The 25,083-nt window shown below is 49.5% G+C and overlaps 2 protein-coding genes and 2 pseudogenes across 12 annotated transcripts; 2 read left to right on the forward strand and 2 right to left on the reverse strand.

Annotated features, from left to right (window-relative positions):
* Gm9095 (predicted gene 9095) lies at positions 8,375–9,251 on the forward strand (annotated as a pseudogene).
* On the reverse strand, positions 10,941–15,077 carry Gm4779 (predicted gene 4779). Of its 7 annotated transcripts, none has more exons than NR_164367.1 (7): positions 13,546–15,054; positions 12,790–12,946; positions 12,170–12,252; positions 11,848–11,893; positions 11,453–11,507; positions 11,216–11,257; positions 10,958–11,132 (listed from the first exon to the last, which is right to left on the reverse strand). NR_164367.1 is itself a non-coding variant. In NM_001374240.1 (6 exons), exons 1-5 carry the CDS (start codon positions 14,902–14,904, stop codon positions 11,217–11,219), a joined length of 1,686 nt encoding a protein of 561 aa, NP_001361169.1. In that variant the 5' UTR covers positions 14,905–15,054; the 3' UTR covers positions 10,958–11,132; position 11,216. The 7 variants fall into 7 exon arrangements, 1 of the variants encoding a protein (NP_001361169.1); NR_164366.1 differs by having other exon boundaries at positions 11,444–11,507; XR_387015.4 differs by having other exon boundaries at positions 10,941–11,132; positions 11,216–11,507; positions 13,546–15,077.
* Positions 15,078–15,162: 85 nt separating this feature from the next.
* On the forward strand, positions 15,163–19,267 carry 8030474K03Rik (RIKEN cDNA 8030474K03 gene). Of its 5 annotated transcripts, none has more exons than XM_017318680.2 (7): positions 15,163–16,697; positions 17,287–17,446; positions 17,969–18,051; positions 18,325–18,370; positions 18,711–18,792; positions 18,951–18,992; positions 19,076–19,267. In XM_017318680.2, the coding sequence occupies exons 1-5, from the start codon at positions 15,363–15,365 to the stop codon at positions 18,725–18,727; spliced, it is 1,641 nt and encodes a 546-aa protein (XP_017174169.1). In that variant the 5' UTR covers positions 15,163–15,362; the 3' UTR covers positions 18,728–18,792; positions 18,951–18,992; positions 19,076–19,267. The 5 variants fall into 5 exon arrangements, with proteins under 5 accessions (XP_017174169.1, XP_006528430.1, XP_030107236.1 ...); XM_006528367.3 differs by having other exon boundaries at positions 18,711–18,774; XM_006528368.4 differs by having other exon boundaries at positions 15,171–15,375; positions 16,363–16,697; positions 18,711–18,992.
* On the reverse strand, positions 21,023–21,899 carry Gm9097 (predicted gene 9097; annotated as a pseudogene).

A 25,083-nucleotide genomic window follows, 5' to 3' on the forward strand; every position in this document is an offset into this window, starting at 1 on the left:
CTTTGAATTGCTGTCCTCTACTGCCAGGCTGTTTATGGGCCTGCGTACCAGAGGCTTTCCATGGAGATCTCTGGCCAGGCCTGGTGTGAGAGTTCCAGTGAAGGGAAGCAAATGCCAGCAGGGAGGGGAAGTCGCTTCCCCGCTTCCCTTGTGCCGGTCAGCCGTGCTGTAATTCTGTGCCACCCTGCACTGAGTCAGGTCAGGCTGGGTCAACAAGAAGCCAACTAGCCAGTGAGGAGTGTGGCAGAGCCTCAGGCGGCTTCAGGAGAGATCGGGAGAGCCCAAGTGTTACAGCCAGGGCCAAGAAGTGGGAGAGGGTGGGTAGAGGAGCAGGGTAGAGGAGCAGGGAGGTGGGGAGGGTATAGGGAACTTTCAGGATAGTATTTGAAATGTAAATAAAGAAAAACTGAGTATCCTTACCCAGGAAGGGGTTGAAGTGAGAGACCAACACTCCAGTGAACTCTGTGAAAACTGGCTTCATCAAGATCTGGCCTGGTTGGGGAGGATAAAAGCATTTGCTAGTTTTTTTTTTTTAAAGATTTATTTATTTATAATAAGTATGTAAGTACACTGTAGCTGTCTTCAGACACACCAGAAGAGGGCATCAGACACCATTATGAATGGTTGCTGGGAATTGAACTCAGGACCTTCAGAAAAGCAGAAAAGCAGTCAGTGCTCTCAACTGCTGAGCTAGCCCGTATTTGCAAGTTTTTAAATATACCTTTTCCTGGTGGGTAGAAGCATTTCCCACCTGGACTAAAACTGCTCAAATAGCAGCTAAAAAGTTTCTCTGGTCTCCTGATTTGGCCTCCCCCTAGCAATGGGACCAACTTTCATAGCCAAAACTTCTTAATTAATAGCTCAGATATTAATTAATGTATTAAACATGGATTGAGAACATTATTGTGCCTATAAACCTCAGAGTTCTGGTCAGGTAAAAAGAATAAACAGGGCATTAAAAGAAACAAACAAACCAAAAAACTCTCATTAGAATCCAGCAAAGGATGGCTAGGCCTCCTTCCTTTTCTTTGACCTATTGCATACCACATAGGGAAGGAATTACCCTTCTATGAGATTATGATTGGAAGACCTCCTCCACTGCTTCCTAGTCTCAGAGACCAGCAGTTGGCAGAACTCTTTATCCCATTCCTTTTTTAAATCACTGAATGCTCTCCAGTTTTTCATACAGGGTATCCATTGGACTATCTGAGAGACCCAGCTGTCAACCTCTGATTCCACCACCAGTGATACCATCTGGGCCAAGTGAGTAGCCAAAGGGGCCCTGGAATTAACCTGGAAAGGACTGTACAAGGTGGTTCTCTCTGCTTGCGTAGAGGTTAAGGTAGCTGGTATTACACCATGGATCCGCCACACCCAGGTCAGGAAAGCAGAAGTCACAGATACTGCTGCCAAACAGACTGTTTCTGGATTATGAACCCATTGAAAGTAAGGTTTCATTGTGCTTTGGGCCCTTGCACTCCCTGCCCCTCTACCTCGTCCTGAGTCTTGTGTTTTGCCCATGAATACAGGGTCATGGTCCAACCTCAATTTCTCCTTAGGTCTGGCCTGGAAACTGAGAAATACAGATGCAGGGAAAGTATTAGCTAGAGGGACTACAGACCAGTCACCCATATTCATCTTGACCTTTGTTCACTGATGCCCACTTTAACTGTTTGGTTGGAAAAAGGAAAAATGTCCAAGTTCATCTTTTGAGGTAGGAATAAAGACTTTACAATTCTATGCATACCCTGGGGCTGGGCCCTCTAATTGCCAGGAATAGGATAGTTTCCATTGCAAAAACTGAGATTATAAAACAGATGCTTCCTAAAAACACATAGATGTATATATAGAAAGAAAGCCCCTCCCAAGAAACACACAATAGGAAAATGTAATGGCCACAGAATTAAAAATCTGGAAATTCCTTTAAAAATATTCTGACCTTTTGGAAATAGGGAAACCCAGTGGAATCAGACTCTGTGTCACAAGATGGGACCCCGGGGATAGAGTTAATCATTCCAGCCAGAAGTTCCTAATTGTACTAACTTTGCCTTTTGCCTCTGTAGTTTATGCTTCTGGCTAGCTGTTTTGTTCATTGAAGTATGTCAATCCAGGATATTTTTATTTTGTTTTGTTTTTTTGAGACAGGGTTTCTCTATGTAGTTCTTGCTGCCCTGGAACTCACTCTATAGACCAGCGTGGCCTCTAATTCAGAGAGCTGCCCACCTCTGCCTCCTGAATGCTGGGAGGTGTGCACTATTAGTGCTTGGCCAGAATATGGTTTGTGTGCTTAAACGCTCACTCTGAGAAAGGCTCAGGGCTATACTACGATCCCAAATACCCAGCATAGTTGCCAGACAGCTAATAAAGATTTCTATTAGATTGAACCAATGTTCAAGCAGTTTTCTCTGGTGAATCCTACAACACCTCCACCTCTGAGAGTAAGTAGATAGGAAAATGCAAATCTTTTTTAAAGTTACTGTTTTCAGGTGCAACGTTTTTGTAAGTTTTCAGCACAAAATCATAATTACATTCTGAATGAAAATGTACCACCCGAAGGGGAAATACTTATTGAAAACTGAAGTTGATATTGCAGTATGTAGGTATCATTCTCATTTTTCTTTACACATTTTGAAGTATCTGAAAACAGAGCCAGTCCTGTTGCTCACATGTTTGTAGTACCAGTACTCGGGAGGCAGAGCTCAAGGCCAGTTGCAGTTGCATAGTCAGTTTAAGGCTAGCCTGAGATGTAGTGTGGAGTGACACATCTCTCTCTCTCTCTCTCTCTCTCTCTCTCTCTCTCTCTCACACACACACACACACACACACACACAGAGCAAACAAAAAAAAAAGAAGAAAATTAAGCTATATCTACAAATGACACAGCATTTCTTATCTCAATAGGATCTTCTATGAAGAAGGTCATTTTAGTGATGCTTTGGGTTATGAAATACACATAATATTTTTACAGGGGTGTTGTTTACCTTAGCACCACTTCTCTCATTATTATTTCTCCTTCTGTGTATATGTATGTGTGTGCCATAACGCACATGTAGAGGCCAGAGAACAACTTTCAGGAGTCAGTTTTCTGCTTTCATTATGTGCATCCCAGGATTGAATTCAGGTGCCCAGGCTTGGCAGTAAGTGCCTTTGTCCTTTTGAGCCACCTCACTGGCTCCTCATTGTCATTCTCATGAGGCAAACATTATAACCACTATGCTATGAAAATGGCCCTTCCCAATGGTCTTTTAGATTGATTCCTGTTGCTCTATGGGAGGGTACTTTATCTATCTCCATCACTGATGGAGCATCTCATTGAATGGATGCACTATGACATACGAACACAGTCCTACAGGAATGGAGATTTGCCTCAAGTGCAGCCGAAACGCTTGCTCGTTGGAGTTGATGACTTTTAGCAGCCAAGCAGCCCTCTTAGTAGTCCTTTGTTTCCTCATTAATTTAAATTTAATGACAAGTTAGAAAAAGAGCAACAAGGCCAAGAACTAGCTCAATGGTAGAATGTACCTGCTCCATGTGGTGACCTCTGAGCTTGGTCCCTAATATCACAAACACAGGAAAGAAAGAAAGAAAGAAAGAAAGAACGAGAGAGAGAGAGAGAGAGAGGGAGGGAGGGAGGGAGGGAGGGAGAGGGAGGGAGGGAGGGAGGGAGGAAGGAAGGAAGGAAGGAAGAAAGAAAGAAAGAAAGAAAGAAAGAAAGAAAGAAAGAAAGAAAGAAAGAAAGGAAGGAAGGAAGAAAGAAAGAAAGAAAGAAAGACAGCAAGCTAGCATAAGCTCAGGTAGGAAAGGAGGGAGGAAAGTACTATTGCCGAGTGTGGAAACAAGTTCAAACCTTAAAGGAATGCAAGCACTTTTGGCTGTTGTTAGCCTGGAATGGTGCTTCCTGCTTCTAACCCAGTACTGGTGAGGCTGAGGCAGAAGGATCACTTTTCTCATCATCTCAGTAGTATCTCTAATTTTCTAGAAGTCCTCTTTCCAATGCAAGGCCGTGCATTTGCATTACCTCTGAGTGCCGCGCCTCTTCAGTAACTTTTAAACTAGAACAGTGCTCATGACAACTTCACCTTGCGGCACAGGAACAGTGTGCAGACCGAAGCCCCTCCTAGTGTGTAAGTGTAAGTGCTCTGTCAGGAGCAGGTTGGGCATTCCCCATGGGTTCTGGATAACAGAGTAAAACGAACAAAAAATAAGAAAGGAGAAATCGGTTGCTTGGACAAAAAATGAAACTGGTAAAAGGTTTGGTGAGATACATTAAAAAATAAAAACAAGCAAATTAGGTGGGCATGTTAAAGCACAGCTATAATCCCAGAACATGAGGGGAGCGGGTGAAGTCAGGGGTTAGGGATAAAAAGCTCAAAGGTATTTTGGGCTACATAGTAAACTTGAGGCCAGCTTAGCCTATGTTAGACTTAGCATTAAAACAACAAGACAGAACACACACACACACACACACACACACACACACACACACACACAAGTTAAAATGGAAAAGAAAGTGAGAGCCAAAAGCAACAGCAGGAAATGAAAGGCCATAAAAAATTACCACAAAGCATGCCGATATTAAACTCAACAGGACATCAGGAGGGAACTGGATGTTCACACAGTATCTACACAAAATACAGCTGTCGCATCTTTAAATACAAAGGGAAAACAATTCCTTTACAAGGACGTGAGCTGGGCATGCTCCTGGATCACTTACATAGTAAAAGTTAACAGCACCTGGGATCAGGCAAAATTCTGGTGTCAGGCAGGCGGCAGGAGAACATGCTAGCCATGGGGAATGCCCAACCTGCTCCTGACAGAGCACTTACACTCACACACTAGGAGGGGCTTCGGTCTGCACACTGTTCCTGTGCCGCAAGGTGAAGTTGTCATGAGCACTGTTCTAGTTTAAAAGTTACTGAAGAGGCGCGGCACTCAGAGGTAATGCAAATGCACGGCCTTGCATTGGAAAGAGGACTTCTAGAAAATTAGAGATACTACTGAGATGATGAGAAAATGTTTCCCGTGACCAGAAAGGAGGTAAGTGGACGGTCTCAATGTTAAGTAGTCAGTGGGGTAAGTGCATGATAAGGCTTTGTAGGAAAACATCCTTTTTCTTGGGAGATAGATGCTGCCACATTTAGAAATGATGGATCACAATGTCTTCAGGTACACAGAGAACTCACCAGAATGATTACATGTACACACACACAAAGCTGAGTGCAAGGGAATTTACCTGCAGTCCAAGTTACTTGAAGAGACGAGGGAAGAGCATCGTGCAGCTCACAAGTTTGAGGTAAGATCCTCAGAGCTAAAACAAACACAAAATGGAAAGAGATACAATGAAAACACACCCCAAGGGCTGGAAAGCTGACTCAGTAGTTAAGAGCATATACTGCTCTCGCAGAGGATCAGAGTTCGAGTCTCACCATTCACATCTGGAGGGCCACAATCGACAGTAACTCCAGCTCTATGGGGATCGATCCTACATTTCTGGTCTCTGATACACCTGTGCACACACCCCCTAAGGATTCCCTGTCAAGTTTTTCTCCACTTAATTCTGACATATGACCCAGGAATACATAAGTTTACCCCATACAAACTGCTGCTGGAGAAACTTAGAAAGGAGGGGGTCACTCCCCAGCTCAAGTTCTTAGATGGGAATTTCCAGGGTACCGAAAGCTGGTGAGGGCAGTTTGAGATACGCCCCAAGGTAATTGTACACTCACAAAGCATCACAGAGACTGGAAGCAACCTGAATCCTACAAGATACCTTAGGGAAAAATCCCAATGGACTTGGGGTCATTCTAGGAATACAAAACCTTCCTTCAGAAATCAAATATCTGTGCACATTTCCATGCTTAAAACAAAACCACACAATTCACATTCAAGAAAAGTTAGGTAGGACACTCAATATTTATTTAAGATATATTGCTTACAGTTTTTTTAAAAGTCAAAATGTGGAGGTAAAATTTGTTTACAGGCTGATGAGGCTTTGACACTTTAAAAAAATGTTGATATTTCTGTGTTTGGGTGTTTTGTCTGCATGTATGAGGACTACATGCGTGTCCTCAGAGGCCAGAAGAATCCCCTGGACTGAGAGTTATAGAAAACAGTGAGTCATTCTGCAGGCACTGGGAATTGAGCCCAGGCCCTCTTAACAGTAGAGTCCAGCCCCTGAGTTTTTTTTTTTCTTTCTTTTTGTTTTCTTTTTTAAAAACACAGATCTTCCCAGTACTTGGGAGGCAGAGGCAGGCAGATTTCTGAGTTCGAGGCCAGCCTGGTCTACAAAGGAAGTTCCAGGACAGCCAGGGCTATACAGAGAAACCCTGTGTCGAAAAACCAAAAACCCATAACCAACCAAACAAAACCCCAAACAACAACAACAACAACAACAACAACAACAACAACAACAACAAAACACAGATCTTATGTACTCAGGCTGCCTTGAACTCACCCAATAATTGAAGATGAGTTGGAACTTCTCCTGCTTTTATTTCCTGAATGCTGAGATTACAGGTGTGTATCACTACAGTTGGTTTATGAAGTTGTGGGACACAGACCCAGGGCCTCCCTGCATGCAAGGTAAGCACTCCAGTAACTGAGTTACGTATTCGGCACTGGATTGCTTGCTTTGGTGCCCCCCCAAACTCTGTGTGTGTGTGTGTTTATGTGCATGCATGTATAGGTGAGTACTCCTATGGAGGCTAGAAGTCAGTTTTTCCTTGATCATTTTCCACTTTATATTATTTTTTAATAAATAAGTTGAATTTTTACTATTTTTAAGTATGTGTATATGTCTAGCGATGGGATTTCACTTATACAATGTGTGTGTTTGTGTGTGTGTGTGTGTGTGTGTGTGTGTGTGTGTATGTGTGTGTGTATATGAGAGAGAGAGAGAGAGAGAGACAGAGAAACCAGAGGTGTCAGATTCCCTGGAGCTGGAGTTATAGGCAGTTATGAGCTTGTGATGTGGAACAACAGTGAACAACTGAACAACAGCAGTATATGCTCTTATCCATGGAACCATTTCTCCACCCCTTCCATGGTATTTTTTTCAATACTGGGTCTCTTACTGAACCTAGAGCTTGCCAATTAAGTTAGGCTAGAAAGCCAGAAAGACCTTGGAATACGTCTGTATTCACCTGCCTCCACCTGAGCACTGGGATTACAGACGATTCTTGCCAACTCCTGGCGCTGGGGATCCAAACGTAGCTCCTCATGCAAGCACAGTACACATTTTACGCACTGAGCCTTCAGCCCAGTTTACTTTGCATGATTTTTAAAGATAGGTTTTCTGCCTGGGATATAGTTCAATCAGGAGAGTACTTACATATCATTCCAGAAGCACTGGATTCCATTCCCTGCATTCAGTGAACTAGGCATGGTGTTCTACAGAGGAGAGATCAGCACTTAGTATGCTTAGAAACTCATTGTCACCCTTAGCTACATGCTAAGTTTGACACTAGCCTGCAATACATGAGATACTGAATAAACAAGCAAGCAAGGAAAAAAACGAAAGAGACGGTTTAGCAGTTGGGGGCACATACTGCTCTTGCAGAGAATCTGACTTCTTAGCCGCAGCAATCATACCTGGCAGCTCACAACTGCTTGTTAACTCCAAAGCTCGAGGAGATAGAAAGCCCCTGGCACCCTAATGCACTTGCATTTCACATGCGCACACCAACCTAAAATAATTTAAAAATAAATAACAAAATATTTCATTTTATAGATTAAACAACCCATAAAATCACGATCCTCCTGCCTCAGACTCCTGAGCGCAGATTATAAGCCTGCACTATTAAAGTCTGTAAATTTTTAAAGTTCATACACGGAAAGAAATACAAGAACATCACCTTGTGTGCACTGGATCCATCACAGGCTGAGGTCTCACCTCATGCTGCCAGTCACTGAGTCAGAGCTTTCCACACCAAGTGTAATCAGAGATTCACAGCACACACAGCCAGGGCAAGGGACAGACTCCATGGCCCCATATGATTTGGCATCACCAGCCCCCAACACGAAAAGTGAAAAGCCCTACCTCTCAGGATTGAGGGCTGGCAGAACCCACACCTGCTGATCCCGCAACCTCAGATCCTGCCTGGCACTTGATCCCTGCTCCAGGCTAGAAGCCATCCAGTCTGCCAGGATGTGGAGCCCTAGAGGTAGTAGGGAAGATGGACCTGGGACATACAAGTACCACATTTGGAAACATTTGTGACATGTGGGAAGGGTAAAGAGAGACCTGTGGAAGACCTTCCACACATGTGTGGACACATCACCTTCAAAACCAGATGCAGCTTTCCACACTACCCGGGGACGGATCCATATGACATTGTTCTTGGTTCCCATCGTAGCTTAAAGGGAAACTTACACAATGCCTGGAGCCCTTGATGTCCTGCAGATGAAGAAGGAGGATGTCCTTAAATGCCTTGTGGTAGGAACGCATTTAGATGGCACCAACCTTGACTCTCAGAAGGAGCAGTACATCTAAAAAGGAAAAGGGACAATATCTACATCATAAATCTGAAGGGGACCTGGGAGAGGATGCTGCTTACAGCTCCAGCTCTTGTTGCCACTGAGAACCCTGCTGACGTCAGCGTCATCTCCTCCAGGAACACAGGCCAGCGAGCTGTGCTGAACTTTGCTGCTGCCACAGGAGCCACTCCAATCGCTGGCCGCTTCACACGTGGGACCTTCACTAACCAGATCCAAGCAGCCTTCAGGGAGCCACGGCTTCTAGGGGTGACTGATCCCAGGGCTGACCACCAGTAACTCACAGTGGCCTCTTATGTCAATCTGCCCACCATTGCTCTGTGTAGCACAGATTCTCCCCTGCGCTATGTGGACATTGCCATGCCATGCAACAAGGGAGCTCACTCAGTGGGTCTGATGTGGTGGATGCTGGCCCGGGAAGTACTCCTCATGCCAGGTTCTATCTCCCATTGAGCACCCATGGGAGGTCATGCCTGATCTTTTCTTCCACAGAGACCCAGAGGAGATTGAGGAGGGGCAGCCTGCTGAGAAGGCTATGACCAAGGAGGAATTTTAGGGCTAACGGACCACACCAGCTCCTGAGTTCACTGCTGCTCAGCCTGAGGTGGCCGACTGGTCTGAGGGTGTGCAGGTTCCCTCTGTGCCTATCCAGCAGTTCCCCCGCGGAAGCCTGGAGAGCACAGCCAGCCACTGAGGACTGGTCAGCAGCTCCCACAGAACAGGCCACCGAGTGGGTTGGAGCCACCACTGAGTGGTCCTGAACTCCTCTGCTCAGGAGACACCTGAACAATGGAGGAGAGGTGGAAGGAAAATAAAGTTCCTAGACGTCAAAAGAAAAAAAAAAAGAACCCATATGCACAGGCTAGCATGATGGTTCAAGCCTGAAAACCTGAGTTCACACTTTGGAATCCACTTAAAAAATCCGGCTGGACAGATGGCTCAGGGGATAAGAGCACTGACTGCTCTTCCAGAGGAGTGAGTTGAATTTACAGCAACCACATGGTGGCTAACAACAATCTGTAATGGGATCTGATGCCCTCTTCTGGTGTGTCTGAAGGCAGCAACTTGGTACTCACATAAAATAAATAAATCTTTTTAAAAATAAACTCTGGATGCAGGGTAGGAGAGATTCCCCAGGTGTTAACAGTGTGACGCTCTTCCATAGTTCAGGCTCCCCGTCTCCCTCCCTTTCCTCTCCCTCAGCCCTCTCCTCTCTGTCTCTCTCTCCCTCTCCTCTCTGTCTCTGTCTCTCTCTCTCTCTCACACACACAGACACACACCAAACTTTTGAAAACCAGAACTTTTCAGATGGAGATGAGAACACTTGTCAGGCCAGGACCTGGAAGATGTGGACATTCAGGCCCTAGACCCTCACTTCCACTGCCATGGGAAGGTTCCCCGTGTTGGCTCACAGAAGCACTAAAGACTCACTTCACCAACACCAAGCCAGAGACAAGTAGGCACTCTTCTATGCTCCCTACACCCTGTGTGCACAGTGTGTGTGGCTTCACGTTCTCTACAACCCATGTAGGTGCAATCTTGGTGCCTTCTCTACACCTCTAGTGCCATGGTCCAGGGCTGGCCAGGGGACTTGGAAACTCATTTCAAAGGGGAGGACTATGCAGAGGCCTAACGATGTAGTACAAATTCTAGTCCGGTCCTCCCCGAGTGCAGTGCCTCCCAGAGAGAGGCTGATCCGGAAGGGCAGAGACTGGGATAGGGGAAGACTTGGAGAGGAGAAAGGATTGCTGCATGCAGGGAACAGGAGACAAAAATGGGCTGTATGAGACTGTCCCAGAGAAGACAGGAGTCAGGGCAAGGGCAGGGTCTTCGGCAAAGGTGGGAAATGCTGGCTGCTGTCAGGCCTGGCCCCTAAGAATCCAGGCCCGGAACAGCTGGCTAAGCTTGGGTGCATGGTGCCTGCTCAGAAGCTGCCCCACGTCCCACTAAGGGACTACTGCTCTTTTTGTTCTTTTCCAAAAAATCACATTATTTCCTTTTTGAGAAGTTCATCCATGAGAACCATATTTGGGGGAGATAGACTGCATTGTAGGTGAGGACTAGTGTTCCTAGAGGGGCAGGAAAAGAACACCCTGTTGTTGCACCTCATCACCCACCAAAAGGAAAAGGGCTGAACATAGGACAAAAGGACTCAGAGCCGGGCGTGATGGCGCACGCCTTTAATCCCAGCACTCGGGAGGCAGAGGCAGAGGCAGAGGCAGAGGCAGAGGTAGGCAGATATCTGAGGTCGAGGCCAGCCTGGTCTACAGAGTGAGTTCCAGGACAGCCAAAGTACTCAATGTGAAACAGCTGTCACCAGGGGCAGGCTTGGGGTAAAAACAGGGGCACAGCTCAGCTCTGACTGACTGTAGAGCAGACGCTCTCAATCTGTGGGTAGCAACTCCCACAGGCTCACACATCAGACAGTACACGATGATAAACAACAGTTGCAAAAGTACAGCTGTGAAGTAACAATGAAATAGCTTTATGGTAGAGGGTTAACATCACAAAATGAAGCCCATGAGCAGGCCATAGCATTAGGAAGGTGGGAACCACTGCTGTCGAAGAAAACTGGAAGGAAGCAGGATCCACAGGTGGTAGTTTGGCCTCTTCTGTGGGGAGAAACTCTTGAGTCCAACCTGCCAAGCAAAAACAGAGTCAGGCCAGCTCTTGCTTCCTGAGCAGTCAGGAGTGTGGCAAGGGCTGTCGATAGGACACTCACTTCAAGGATCCTGGAACTTTTCTTTGAAGACTTGCATGATTGCTGAAACACAGAGGTAAAAATGGGTATTCCAGACATAGACACACAGGACAGGAACCCACCCGCCTGAGACCCATGCTCTGCTCCACAGGAACTTCCAGACAGCCGCCTCACTGCCCTCCAGCCCCCATCCAAGCAGACAGAGTTGGGACACACTCCCCCACCCATCACCGAGCGCTATGTGCAAACGTTTTCTACAGGAGAACAGCATGGATAGGCAGTCCTCAAACGCTGGGTCACAGCAGTGCCAGCCCTACTTGTGAAACAAACAAACAAACAAACAAACAAACATGTGTCAACAGACACCCAAAAATTCCAGGTGCCAGGACTTCAAGGGAAAGCTAAGGAGGAACATCTGAATGTCCAGAGAGAAGAGGCTGGGGGGACTCATCTGTACAGCACATGGGAGAACAGAGAGCCTCTTGGTGCAAGTTCCAGAAGTCAAGGCACACAGGGCTCCCAGCCTGGCCTGATTCATGTCACCTTCCCCATGAGGGCCTGCCCCACCACCCACTGTAACCACCTGCACCCAAACACTAAGCTCCCCCCTCTGCCCCTGTCCCAATATCTTTCCTGCCCGGGGTAGGCCATACCGAGTTGTTCCTTGAGTTCATCTATTTCCTTCTGTAACATCTCACACTAGCCCAGCAGGCATGAAAGAAAAAGAGAGATTAATATTCAGTGTCCTGGCTTCTTCTCTGCTCCATCCACACGTGCCCTTTATCATTACACCTCCCACTATCCACAGTCCTGGGATAAGACTGGCAAAAACCTTGAAGAGCAAGCAGGTGCCCCCCCCCCCCCGTGCAATTTGGGACAGGAGTTGGCACAGGAGGTTAATTGTCAGGTTAACTTTGACAGTCAGCTCAGGGTCTACCTGAGGCTAGCATTTCAGAGAGCTGATAAAAGTTTTACCTGTTGGCAGCCCCCTATGGCTTGTATTTGATGCTGCCTATCGCCAACTGGGAATGGCAGACGTAGAGGTAATTCCTGGTCACCTGAAACATACAAACACACACAGACACACACAGGAGTGGGGATGAGAAACAGGATTATATAAGTTGGAAGGGACTAATGGGGTCCAAAATGAGGCCGCAGTGCCCTCTGCTGGCAGCACCTTGTACCTGGTAAGTCTTCACCTCTATCTAGCTCTATTCTTGCCCTTACTGCAGCCCAGAGGCAGCATAAAGGTGCTGTGAGCCCCTAAGACAGTGGCACTGAGTGTATGCTAGCAGGACTACCACCATGGCTAGAAGCTAGGAGCTCAGTGCATGTATAGGGCTCAGCAGCAAAATCTGTCGTGTTCAAGATGGAACTCATATTGCCCTACCTTTAAAGTCATGCATCCCACAATCTCACTCATTTCCCAACGTGACCTGAGGTCAGCCCTGACCATACCCAGTCTCCTGTGGACTCCCTACCTACCTCATCAGAGAAGCCTAAGAAGCAAGGCTGCAATCCTCAAAAGAACAGAGCCCCAGGTTGCTTCCCTCTCCCCAGCCTCCCCCACTGTTCTCCAAGCCCCAAAGTCTCACCAGCAGGTGCAGGTGGTGCTCTGGGTCTGGCACATCTCTGGATCAAGAAGAACTGTGGGTTTGCTGGAACTTGAGGGGCTCTGGTGTTGGAGTCTCCACTGCTCATTTCTCCACGATGCATGCACACGGAAGGCTGCTCTGCCCTGTGTAGTGGAACCTCACACACAAAATACTTATCACTGAGTATATGTTGTTGAGGGGCTGAGGGAAAGGGGGTAACAAAATGGAGGCTTGGGAGGCTCATCCCTTCTGCACCTCCTGTCCTCAGTCACCCTCAGCTCAGGAGGCAGAGCTCAGCCAGGAAGGAGCCCACAGACACTGAAAAGCCTCAGGTCCTGGCCTGGCTTCCTTGGGGAGGAGCCAGGGAGGAGCCAGGAGGCCCTCAGGACTGGCTATATGCTCAAGTTGTTCAGCCCACACTGTAGGGGCTCTCTGGACAGCAACCACCCAAACTGACAGCCAGACACATTTCCCTCCCCAGACCTGGTTAGAGAGAGGAAATGCACAGGGAAGGGAACAGGAAGCAACCCCTAACTGAGGCTCCCTTGATATCCACCCTTATTTACCACCAGGACTCCACACTAGACATCCTAATCAGGATGAGTGTCCACTGACAACTTCCCAAGCCAAGGCATGGGCAGGGGCAGGGGCAGGGGCAGGGGCAGGGGCAGGGGCAGGGGCAGGGGGAGCAGCACAAACGTATGTGCCGGGAAGGGGAAGGGCAGGGTGACAGGAGAGAGGGCATGGTCTACTCACTTGGGCCTGCAGACCAGGATCTCTCGGTGAGTTATCTTCTTTGGGCCCTGCCTGTGGCTCCCTTGTCTTCTTTGCTATGGATTTCTTCCCAGTGCAGACGGACTTGAACTCTTTGGGCCCTGAAGGCAGTGAGCATTTACTTGCCTTCCCTAGCAGAGCAACCCCTGAGATTGGGGGGAAAGTGGCTGGTTCTACAGTAGCTGATTTGAGTCTCTGTCCCCATGGTGGGAAGATTCTCGCCACGGGTCCTCTTGAGGTGTCCCACTGAGATGGCTTTTCCTGGGCTGGCTTCTTTCTTGGACTTATCTTGTATAAGCCAGCAGAAGCAACAGCAACAGGGGCAGGGGCAACAGTAGAGGCAGTGGCAGTGGCAGTGGCAGAGGCAGAGGCAGAGGCAGAGGCAGAGGCAGTGGCATTGGCAGTGGCAGAGGCAGAGGCAGAGGCAGAGGCAGTGGCAGTGGCAGCTGCTGCTGCTGCTGCAGTAGCTCCTTGGTGGCTGGGCCTGCCCCCTTCTTTGCTCCAAACCATAGTTTGTTTTTTCTTAGCTGAAGAGCTTTCCAGCTCTCCCGAAGCCTGCTTTTCGATGGCTGAACCGAGTCCTCTTGGAGTAGAGGCCAGCATAGAGGGAGGCACATGGACAAAACTTTCCCTGCCATGGACATTCGTGTGTCTAGCTGGATCTTCCTGCTCAGTGAGGCCAGCGGACTTGGGCTGGTTTCCTTCTTTGAGACAAATGGTTACCCTCATCATCTGTGTCTCACTGAACTCATCAGAAGACTCAGGGCTGGAGGAGGGACATTGAATGTCATCACTGGTTACTACCCTACTCATGGCACTTCTTCTTGGGGTCATCCAGGCCCTGCCTCGCCCCGGACCTCTGGGGTGCAGTTGGGTAGCTGTGACCTGCTTCCCTTCCGTTGAGGTCTGAGGCCGCATGCTTCTTCTGAGCGTGCTTGCGTCTGAGTCTCCCCAAATGCTAATGGGCTCAGCAGCACAGCTTGGGGGGGATTGATGTCCGTGGATCCCCCAGGCCTCCCGGTTGGCTATGTGCTGCCCGAAGCTTGTACCCTCGATGGCTAGCTGCTGTACAAAGTCCAGATTGTCCCCTCTGTCATCCACTGGGGTGCCGGGCCGCCCCTCGCAGCCCCAAATGACTGACCTTCCGTCCATCTCCTCCCTGTCTAACCACGAGTCGTACTGGGGAGGCCTGGAGACCTGAAGGCACACCTTCTCCTCGGGGCCGGGGCCGGGGCCGTGTCCCCGCGGGAATCCATGGGCAAACCGGCGTCTCTCTGTGTGCTCCCCACTTTCCGGCCCCCAATTGGTCCCCCGAAAAGACACCTCATCAGGAGAACTCATGGTTCCAGCCCTGCAGGCGCTGTCTGTCTGTCCGAGGGAGACCTGCCGCTGCCACCGCTGCCGCTGCCGCCGCCGTTCACCGCACTGCTGGCTACGCCTGGGCGAAGGCAACCGTCACCTCCGCCGCGGCTGCAGGTGCCATCCGCTTCCGGTCAAGTCTCGCGAGACTTCGCGCAGCAGTGTGCCCCCCCCCCCCAGGGCCTAGTCTCGCCGTTCTCATTGGTCTGCCACTCCACTAGCCACCAACCAGGGCGCCTATTGTTGGGCCGTTCCTCGAAGCCCCATCCAATAGAGACAAGGACTCTTAAGGAAAGGGCGGGGCCTGGGGACCTTTCCTGAGTGAGGCGGTTTCGAGACTTCGAAGGCTCGCCAAGTTCTCGGAGAAGCTTGCCCTAGCTGTGACGAAAGGCCGTGGTGAGGAGCGGGGAGACTCTTCCTCCGTATCGCATGCTGCCGACATGAGCTCTTTGGGTAAGGCGGCAGTCCCCACAGCCTGTGATGATGAGGACACCCTTCTTACCGGAGATGCGAACTCCCAGCATCAGGTGTCTGGTTCTGAAGCTGGCTTGAGCCAGGAGGGCAGGGAGCGGTTAGGGGACCCTGTGATCAGCCCAGGAGTTGCAGAGGGTCCGAGCCCCCTCCAAGGGCCTCTGGAGATCAGAGAGGGTGAGGCCAGCCTCCCGGGCCCCGAGAGCAGTGACTTAGGGTCTGGGTCTAAGATGGAGGCAACAGAGGACACAGGCAGCATGCTTAGGGATCCGGAAGGCGGGGCCACTTCTCCCGTAGACCAAGAAGAAGAAGTTGACATGGATTTCTTGCCCCAGCTCAGTATTGAGGCCATGACTGTCATGCGAGAGCTGACCAACCTACAGCTCCGAAAAGTCTGCAGGTACCCGTCCCCACGAACTTGTGCGGCTGAACTGGCTGCCCTCTGGGGAAACGTAGATGAAGGCTCCAACAGAGGGGCACTGTCTCCGAGCTCTGTGAGAGGGAAACAGGGCCCCGAAGGTGCACTGTACCCCAGAGGCCTGGGGCGAGGCAGAGCCTGGGGGACCCCAAGAAGACACACCATAGGTAGGATGGTGAGCAGTGAAGGTGTCCACTATCCCTCCTCAAACCCTGTGTCTTCTGATGAGTTCAGTGACACTCATGTGATGAAAGGAACCGCTGGCCTCAAAGAAGACCAGGCCAGGTCCAGTGGCCTCACTGAGCTGGATAACATAGCCAGACACACAAATGTCCGTGGCAGAGGAAATTTTGTCCATATTCCCCCTTCTGTACTGTCCAGTGCTACCTGGGGAGTCAGCTCAGGCATGGAAAGGCAGGCTTCAGGAGAACAGGAAAGCTCTTTGGCTAAGAAAAAGCCAAATATGGTCTGGGGCAAAGAAGGGAGCAGGCCCAGCCACCATGGAGTGACTGCAGCTGCTGCCACCGCCTCTGCTGCTGCCCCTGCCTCAGCTTCTACAGCTTCAGGTGCCCTGCCCAAGACCAGTCCCAAAAAGAAGCAAGCTCAAGAGAAGACCTCCTCCTCAGATGTCTCAAGAGGATACCAGGGGAAAAACTTGCCAACATGGGGACAGAGACTCAAATCAGCATTTGAGGGGCCAACGACTCTACCCCCAATCTCAGGGGTTGCTCTGCTAGGGAAGGCAAGTAAATGCTCACTGCCTTCAGGGCCCAAAGAGTTCAAGTCCATCTGCACTGGGAAGAAATCCATAGCAAAGAAGACAAGGGAGCCACAGGCAGGGCCCAAAGAAGATAACTCACCGAGAGATCCTGGTCTGCAGGCCCAAGTGAGTAGACCATGTCCTCTCTCCTGTCACCCTGCCCTTCCCCTTCCCGGCACATACATTTGTGCTGCTCCTCCTGCCCCTGCCCCTGCCCATGCCCCTGCCCATGCCCATGCCCATGCCTTGGCTTGGGAAGTTGTCAGTGGACACTCATCCTGATTAGGATGTCTAGCGTGGAGTCCTGGTGGTAAATAAGGGTGGATATCAAGGGAGCCTCAGTTAGGGGTTGCTTCCTGTTCCCTTCCCTGTGCATTTCCTCTCTCTAACCAGGTCTGGGGAGGGAAATGTGTCTGGCTGTCAGTTTGGGTGGTTGCTGTCCAGAGAGCCCCTACAGTGTGGGCTGAACAACTTGAGCATGTAGCCAGTCCTGAGGGCCTCCTGGCTCCTCCCTGGCTCCTCCCCAAGGAAGCCAGGCCAGGACCTGAGGCTTTTCAGTGTCTGTGGGCTCCTTCCTGGCTGAGCTCTGCCTCCTGAGCTGAGGCTGAGGACAGGAGGTGCAGAAGGGATGAGCCTCCCAAGCCTCCATTTTGTTACCCCCTTTCCCTCAGCCCCTCAACAACATATACTCAGTGATAAGTATTTTGTGTGTGAGGTTCCACCACACAGGGCAGAGCAGCCTTCCGTGTGCATGTATCGTGGAGAAATGAGCAGGGGAGACTTCAACATCAGAGCCCCTCAAGTTCCAGCAAACCCGCAGTTCTTCTCCTTGAGCCAGAGATGTGCCAGACCCAGAGCACCACCTGCACCTGCTGGTGAGACTTTGGGGCTTGGAGAACAGTGGGGGAGGCTGCACCTGCTGGTGAGACTTTGGGGCTTGGAGAACAGTGGGGGAGGCTGGGGAGAGGGAAGCAACCTGGGGCTCTGTTCTTTTGAGTATTGCAGCCTTGCTTCTTAGGCTTCTCTGATGAGGTAGGTAGGGAGTCCACAGGAGACTGGGTGTGGTCAGGGTTTGCCTCAGGTCACATTGGGAAATGAGTGGGATTGTGGGATGCATGACTTTGAAGGGTAGGGCAACATCAACTCCATAACGCGTCTTTTAGCTCACTAGAGTTTTTGCTTGGTGTGCCCTCCTGCAAACTGACCTCCTCTCAGATGCTGGATTAGGTTGTACCAAGCAAGGAGCAACAGGAAAGCAAGGCTCAAAGCTTCCTGAGCTGATGACCCAACAGATACCAGTTTCTAACAGCAGAGGGATGTGTGGGCTCGTTTTAGATTTCCCCAGTCCCATCACATCTATACCCCAAGCCTAGATGTTACATAATTTTTTTTTTTAGGTGAACAGAATCAACTTATGGATCCCATATTCCCTAATGAAGAAAGTCAGCAAGTAATACATGGGACACCAGGTTGTGCACAGGTAAAGAGTGTCAGCTCTCAGAAATGCCAGCCTCAGGTAGACCCTGAGCTGACTGTCAAAGTTAACCTGACAATTAACCTCCTGTGCCAACCCCTGTCCCAAATTGCACGGGGGGAGGGGGTGCCTGCTTGCTCTTCAAGGTTTTTGCCAGTCTTATCCCAGGACTGTGGATAGTGGGAGGTATAATGATAAAGGGCACGTGTGGATGGAGCAGAGAAGAAGCCAGGACACTGAATATTAATCTCTCTTTTTCTTTCATGCCTGCTGGGCTAGTGTGAGATGTTACAGAAGGAAATAGATGAACTCAAGGAACAACTCGGTATGGCCTACCCCGGGCAGGAAAGATATTGGGACAGGGGCAGAGGGGGGAGCTTAGTGTTTGGGTGCAGGTGGTTACAGTGGGTGGTGGGGCAGGCCCTCATGGGGAAGGTGACATGAATCAGGCCAGGCTGGGAGCCCTGTGTGCCTTGACTTCTGGAACTTGCACCAAGAGGCTCTCTGCTCTCCCATGTGCTGTACAGATGAGTCCCCCCAGCCTCTTCTCTCTGGACATTCAGATGTTCCTCCTTAGCTTTCCCTTGAAGTCCTGGCACCTGGAATTTTTGGGTGTCTGTTGACACATGTTTGTTTGTTTGTTTGTTTGTTTGTTTCACAAGTAGGGCTGGCACTGCTGTGACCCAGCGTTTGAGGACTGCCTATCCATGCTGTTCTCCTGTAGAAAACGTTTGCACATAGCGCTCGGTGATGGGTGGGGGAGTGTGTCCCAACTCTGTCTGCTTGGGTGGGGGCTGGGGGGCAGTGAGGCGGCTGTCTGGAATTTCCCCTGAAATATGGGTCTCAGGTGGGTGGGTTCCTATGTGTCTGTTTCTGGAATACCCATTTGTACTTTTGTGTTTCAGCGGTCATGCAGGCCCTCAGTGAAACGTTCCAGGATCCTTGAAGTGAGTGTCCTATCGACAGCCCTTGCCACACTCCTGACTGCTCAGGAAGCAAGAGCTGGCCTGACTCTGTTTTTGCTTGGCAGGTTGGACTCAAGAGTTTCTCCCCACAGAAGAGGCCAAACTACCACCTGTGGATCCTGCTTCCTTCCAGTTTTCTTCGACAGCAGTGGTTCCCACCTTCCTAATGCTATGGCCTGCTCATGGGCTTCATTTTGTGATGTTAACCCTCTACCATAAAGCTATTTCATTGTTACTTCACAGCTGTACTTTTGCAACTGTTGTTTATCATCGTGTACTGTCTGATGTGTGAGCCTGTGGGAGTTGCTACCCACAGATTGAGAGCGTCTGCTCTACAGTCAGTCAGAGCTGAGCTGTGCCCCTGTTTTTACCCCAAGCCTGCCCCTGGTGACAGCTGTTTCACATTGAGTACTTTGGCTGTCCTGGAACTCACTCTGTAGACCAGGCTGGCCTCGACCTCAGATATCTGCCTACCTCTGCCTCTGCCTCTGCCTCTGCCTCTGCCTCTGCCTCTGCCTCTGCCTCTGCCTCTGCCTCTGCCTCTGCCTCTGCCTCTGCCTCTGCCTCTGCCTCCCGAGTGCTGGGATTAAAGGCGTGCGCCATCACGCCCGGCTCTGAGTCCTTTTGTCCTATGTTCAGCCCTTTTCCTTTTGGTGGGTGATGAGGTGCAACAACAGGGTGTTCTTTTCCTGCCCCTCTAGGAACACTAGTCCTCACCTACAATGCAGTCTATCTCCCCCAAATATGGTTCTCATGGATGAACTTCTCAAAAAGGAAATAATGTGATTTTTTGGAAAAGAACAAAAAGAGCAGTAGTCCCTTAGTGGGACGTGGGGCAGCTTCTGAGCAGGCACCATGCACCCAAGCTTAGCCAGCTGTTCCGGGCCTGGATTCTTAGGGGCCAGGCCTGACAGCAGCCAGCATTTCCCACCTTTGCCGAAGACCCTGCCCTTGCCCTGACTCCTGTCTTCTCTGGGACAGTCTCATACAGCCCATTTTTGTCTCCTGTTCCCTGCATGCAGCAATCCTTTCTCCTCTCCAAGTCTTCCCCTATCCCAGTCTCTGCCCTTCCGGATCAGCCTCTCTCTGGGAGGCACTGCACTCGGGGAGGACCGGACTAGAATTTGTACTACATCGTTAGGCCTCTGCATAGTCCTCCCCTTTGAAATGAGTTTCCAAGTCCCCTGGCCAGCCCTGGACCATGGCACTAGAGGTGTAGAGAAGGCACCAAGATTGCACCTACATGGGTTGTAGAGAACGTGAAGCCACACACACTGTGCACACAGGGTGTAGGGAGCATAGAAGAGTGCCTACTTGTCTCTGGCTTGGTGTTGGTGAAGTGAGTCTTTAGTGCTTCTGTGAGCCAACACGGGGAACCTTCCCATGGCAGTGGAAGTGAGGGTCTAGGGCCTGAATGTCCACATCTTCCAGGTCCTGGCCTGACAAGTGTTCTCATCTCCATCTGAAAAGTTCTGGTTTTCAAAAGTTTGGTGTGTGTCTGTGTGTGTGAGAGAGAGAGAGAGACAGAGACAGAGAGGAGAGGGAGAGAGAGACAGAGAGGAGAGGGCTGAGGGAGAGGAAAGGGAGGGAGACGGGGAGCCTGAACTATGGAAGAGCGTCACACTGTTAACACCTGGGGAATCTCTCCTACCCTGCATCCAGAGTTTATTTTTAAAAAGATTTATTTATTTTATGTGAGTACCAAGTTGCTGCCTTCAGACACACCAGAAGAGGGCATCAGATCCCATTACAGATTGTTGTTAGCCACCATGTGGTTGCTGTAAATTCAACTCACTCCTCTGGAAGAGCAGTCAGTGCTCTTATCCCCTGAGCCATCTGTCCAGCCGGATTTTTTAAGTGGATTCCAAAGTGTGAACTCAGGTTTTCAGGCTTGAACCATCATGCTAGCCTGTGCATATGGGTTCTTTTTTTTTTTCTTTTGACGTCTAGGAACTTTATTTTCCTTCCACCTCTCCTCCATTGTTCAGGTGTCTCCTGAGCAGAGGAGTTCAGGACCACTCAGTGGTGGCTCCAACCCACTCGGTGGCCTGTTCTGTGGGAGCTGCTGACCAGTCCTCAGTGGCTGGCTGTGCTCTCCAGGCTTCCGCGGGGGAACTGCTGGATAGGCACAGAGGGAACCTGCACACCCTCAGACCAGTCGGCCACCTCAGGCTGAGCAGCAGTGAACTCAGGAGCTGGTGTGGTCCGTTAGCCCTAAAATTCCTCCTTGGTCATAGCCTTCTCAGCAGGCTGCCCCTCCTCAATCTCCTCTGGGTCTCTGTGGAAGAAAAGATCAGGCATGACCTCCCATGGGTGCTCAATGGGAGATAGAACCTGGCATGAGGAGTACTTCCCGGGCCAGCATCCACCACATCAGACCCACTGAGTGAGCTCCCTTGTTGCATGGCATGGCAATGTCCACATAGCGCAGGGGAGAATCTGTGCTACACAGAGCAATGGTGGGCAGATTGACATAAGAGGCCACTGTGAGTTACTGGTGGTCAGCCCTGGGATCAGTCACCCCTAGAAGCCGTGGCTCCCTGAAGGCTGCTTGGATCTGGTTAGTGAAGGTCCCACGTGTGAAGCGGCCAGCGATTGGAGTGGCTCCTGTGGCAGCAGCAAAGTTCAGCACAGCTCGCTGGCCTGTGTTCCTGGAGGAGATGACGCTGACGTCAGCAGGGTTCTCAGTGGCAACAAGAGCTGGAGCTGTAAGCAGCATCCTCTCCCAGGTCCCCTTCAGATTTATGATGTAGATATTGTCCCTTTTCCTTTTTAGATGTACTGCTCCTTCTGAGAGTCAAGGTTGGTGCCATCTAAGTGCGTTCCTACCACAAGGCATTTAAGGACATCCTCCTTCTTCATCTGCAGGACATCAAGGGCTCCAGGCATTGTGTAAGTTTCCCTTTAAGCTACGATGGGAACCAAGAACAATGTCATATGGATCCGTCCCCGGGTAGTGTGGAAAGCTGCATCTGGTTTTGAAGGTGATGTGTCCACACATGTGTGGAAGGTCTTCCACAGGTCTCTCTTTACCCTTCCCACATGTCACAAATGTTTCCAAATGTGGTACTTGTATGTCCCAGGTCCATCTTCCCTACTACCTCTAGGGCTCCACATCCTGGCAGACTGGATGGCTTCTAGCCTGGAGCAGGGATCAAGTGCCAGGCAGGATCTGAGGTTGCGGGATCAGCAGGTGTGGGTTCTGCCAGCCCTCAATCCTGAGAGGTAGGGCTTTTCACTTTTCGTGTTGGGGGCTGGTGATGCCAAATCATATGGGGCCATGGAGTCTGTCCCTTGCCCTGGCTGTGTGTGCTGGTAATCTCTGATTACACTTGGTGTGGAAAGCTCTGACTCAGTGACTGGCAGCATGAGGTGAGACCTCAGCCTGTGACCGACACAATGTACAGTGTGCTTGGTTGGTTTTAACCTTTCATTAAAAGTGTTTTTTTTTTTTTTTGAAAGTCATACCACAGGAAGGCATGGAGTGTTTGGAAGTGCAAGACACAAAAGTCACTGATCAGAGCTCTCAAAAAATAGTTGCCTAAGTAGTCTCTGGATCGTGCCCTAGGGTATATTCTCAGCAAATCTACCCTGAGTTCCTGAAGATAGATGGCTTAGTAGTTAAAAGGAGTGGTTGCTATTCCAGAGGACCTAGCTTTGAGTCTCAGATCCCCCATCCAGCTCACATCTTTTTATAACTCCAGTTTCTGGAGAATCAGAGACCCTTTTCTGGATTCCTCCTGCACTAAGCACACAATACACATGGTCCATAGACACACATGCAGACAAACTACTCATAAACAATGAAAATAAAAGTGTTTCAAGATCCTTCTTGGTGAGAGAGTGATATGCAAGCTTCATTTCTCAGATTAGCTGGCTGGTGCCTATCTCTGAAGCAGCAGCTCTCCCAGGAGCTGGCCAGGAGTGATCTGTGCTGTCAGAGTGCACACTGCAAGTTGAGAATGGGTACGGTCTGGCTGTACTCTGCCCCACAGCCTCAGGGTGTCCCCTCTGGGCTGTCCCCATAGGTTGAGATTTCGTGAGACAGCACATAATACATATAGTAGGACCATCATAGACCTCAGAGCCTGAATAGACAGTGAGGACTCAAACCCTCATCTACTTGGAACCTCTCCCTGAGAGGATGGATGCTCTTGGTTCGTCCAGATGTGGCTCTCATTCTGAGCTACATTGGCTAAGTTTGCCAGGCCTAAGAGCTGAGTGAAGTCTGACAGATTCTGTACCTGGGTTTTTGGCAGCTTGCACAAGTCAGTCAGGCCTGGCTGTGGTGCATTCCTGCACCAGGCACTGTTCTTGCACGCTCAGGGCCATTGTCACCAGTGCGGCTGCATGTATGCACAAAACCTTCTTCCTCTTCATCCAGGCCTACTGCTGCCCAATGGTGTGTTGCTGATCCCGCTGCCTCTAGGGGAGGAAGTGGCAGGTTCCCAGGCTCAGTTCTGACAAATAAAATTGGGCCCCACTGGAAAGGAGGAGTTAGGAGGGTTCCTTTCCTTCCACCCCACCCCCCACTCTTTCTCAGCCTCCTTCTCAGCCAGGAGAGGTGTGCCCTGGAGAATACCCAAGCTCTGTCCTGCCTCCTGCTACAAGTCAGCTCAGTGACGGCCTTGGAAGGTGGCTGAGCTGTGTGCCTGCCCCTGATGCACTGGCACTAGGGGGTGCCTTAGCAACATTCCCCTGGGACTGGGAGCCAGGATTCCTCTGAGATTCTTCACAAACATGACCTGTACCTTACTGAAAGATACAGTGTCCTCTGAGGGACTAAGCCAGCTTTCCTTAGCCTTCCTAAGTCTATGACACTTTAATACAGCTCCTCATGTTGTGGTGACATCTAACCATAAAATTATTTCCTTTGCTATTTCATAACTGTGATTTTGCTACTGTTATGAGTCATAATGTAAATATTTGTTTCTTAAATGACCCCTGTGAGAAGTCAAGAATGTTGCAACTGGCAGGTTAAATGCCACTGGTCTAATCTAAGATATTGACACCTGCTGAGAAATTGGTGTCCACAGCATTGTATTGCTAAGAGTGGAGTGTAACAAAATTAATGAAGAGCGTAAGTAGACATTTGTGAATGGATGGGATCTGGGTGGGAGGAGAAGTAGAGGGAGAGCAAACTGTAATCAGGATATGTCACAGGAGGAAACTAATGCTATTTTCAATAAGAGGAAAATAATGTGTAACCATAAAAAAGGAGCTCCCACATTCCTGTGCCTCTAGCTTTTGAAAGCCACCATCCTCTCTTCTGTTCCTCTGAGTTTGACTCTTTGGGATTCTTCATCCAAGTAAAAGCATGCAACATTTTACTGTTTAAAATTTTAGGTGGGCATGCATTTGTCACATTGTGTAGCTATGCCTGCCTATGTGTACATGGGAGCCACGAGGGGATTGTATCCCTTGGAACTGGAGATACAGGCATCTTCAGGATGCCTGGCTTGCGGCATACTTATTGGGATCCAAATTCCAGTCCTTATGACTGCACAGCAAGTGCCCTTAACCACAGAACAATTTCTCCAGCCTTAGTATTTGATGTTTTGAGAGACTAGATCCCTATCGTCATGTCCTCAAGGTCCCTCCATGTTTATGGGATGCATAGGAAATTCCTTCTTAAGTACAAATAAAATTTCATCTTAAGACGAAAGAATAGACCACACTTTGTTTCCTTCCTCACCCATGGATGTTTTGCTTGCTTTTCTCTCTCAGCTCTCTCAGAGGATGCTATTGGAAACATGCTATACGAACAACTAATTTTGAAACTCTCTTTTAAAAACATTTACCTTTATCTTCATTTTAATATTTGTGTTATATCTTTCTGTGTGCATGTTACATGTGTTCAGATTCCTTTGTAGGTCGGAAGAGGGTGCTGAGTCCCCTGGAATTGTTACAGGTGTTTGTGGGCTGCTGTGTGGGTGCTGGGAACCAAACTCAGGTCCTCTGGAAGATCAGCAAGTGCTCTTACCTCTGAGTCATTTCTTTATCCCAGAAACTTTGCTTTTTAAAAATAAATAATTAAAAGCAGAATTTTTACACCAATATGGGAACCTCATAC

This window comes from Mus musculus, chromosome X (genome assembly GCF_000001635.26).
Source record: "Mus musculus strain C57BL/6J chromosome X, GRCm38.p6 C57BL/6J".
Classification (NCBI taxonomy): domain Eukaryota; kingdom Metazoa; phylum Chordata; class Mammalia; order Rodentia; family Muridae; genus Mus; species Mus musculus.

Bases quoted from the DNA above. Each gene is read 5' to 3' on its own strand.
- Gm4779 (NM_001374240.1), bottom strand. From the start codon at position 14,904: ATGAGTTCTCCTGATGAGGTGTCTTTTCGGGGGACCAATTGGGGGCCG. The intron at 12,253-12,789 runs GTGAGACTTTGG...TGTATGTTTCAG, and splicing joins AGCACCACCTGCACCTGCTG to GTGACCAGGAATTACCTCTA. The intron at 11,894-12,169 runs GTAAAACTTTTA...CTGCTGGGCTAG, and splicing joins CCATAGGGGGCTGCCAACAG to TGTGAGATGTTACAGAAGGA.
- 8030474K03Rik (XM_030251376.1), top strand. From the start codon at position 15,363: ATGAGCTCTTTGGGTAAGGCGGCAGTCCCCACAGCCTGTGATGATGAG. The intron at 16,698-17,286 runs GTGAGTAGACCA...TTTGTGTGTGAG, and splicing joins ATCCTGGTCTGCAGGCCCAA to GTTCCACCACACAGGGCAGA. The intron at 18,052-18,324 runs GTAAAGAGTGTC...CTGCTGGGCTAG, and splicing joins GGACACCAGGTTGTGCACAG to TGTGAGATGTTACAGAAGGA.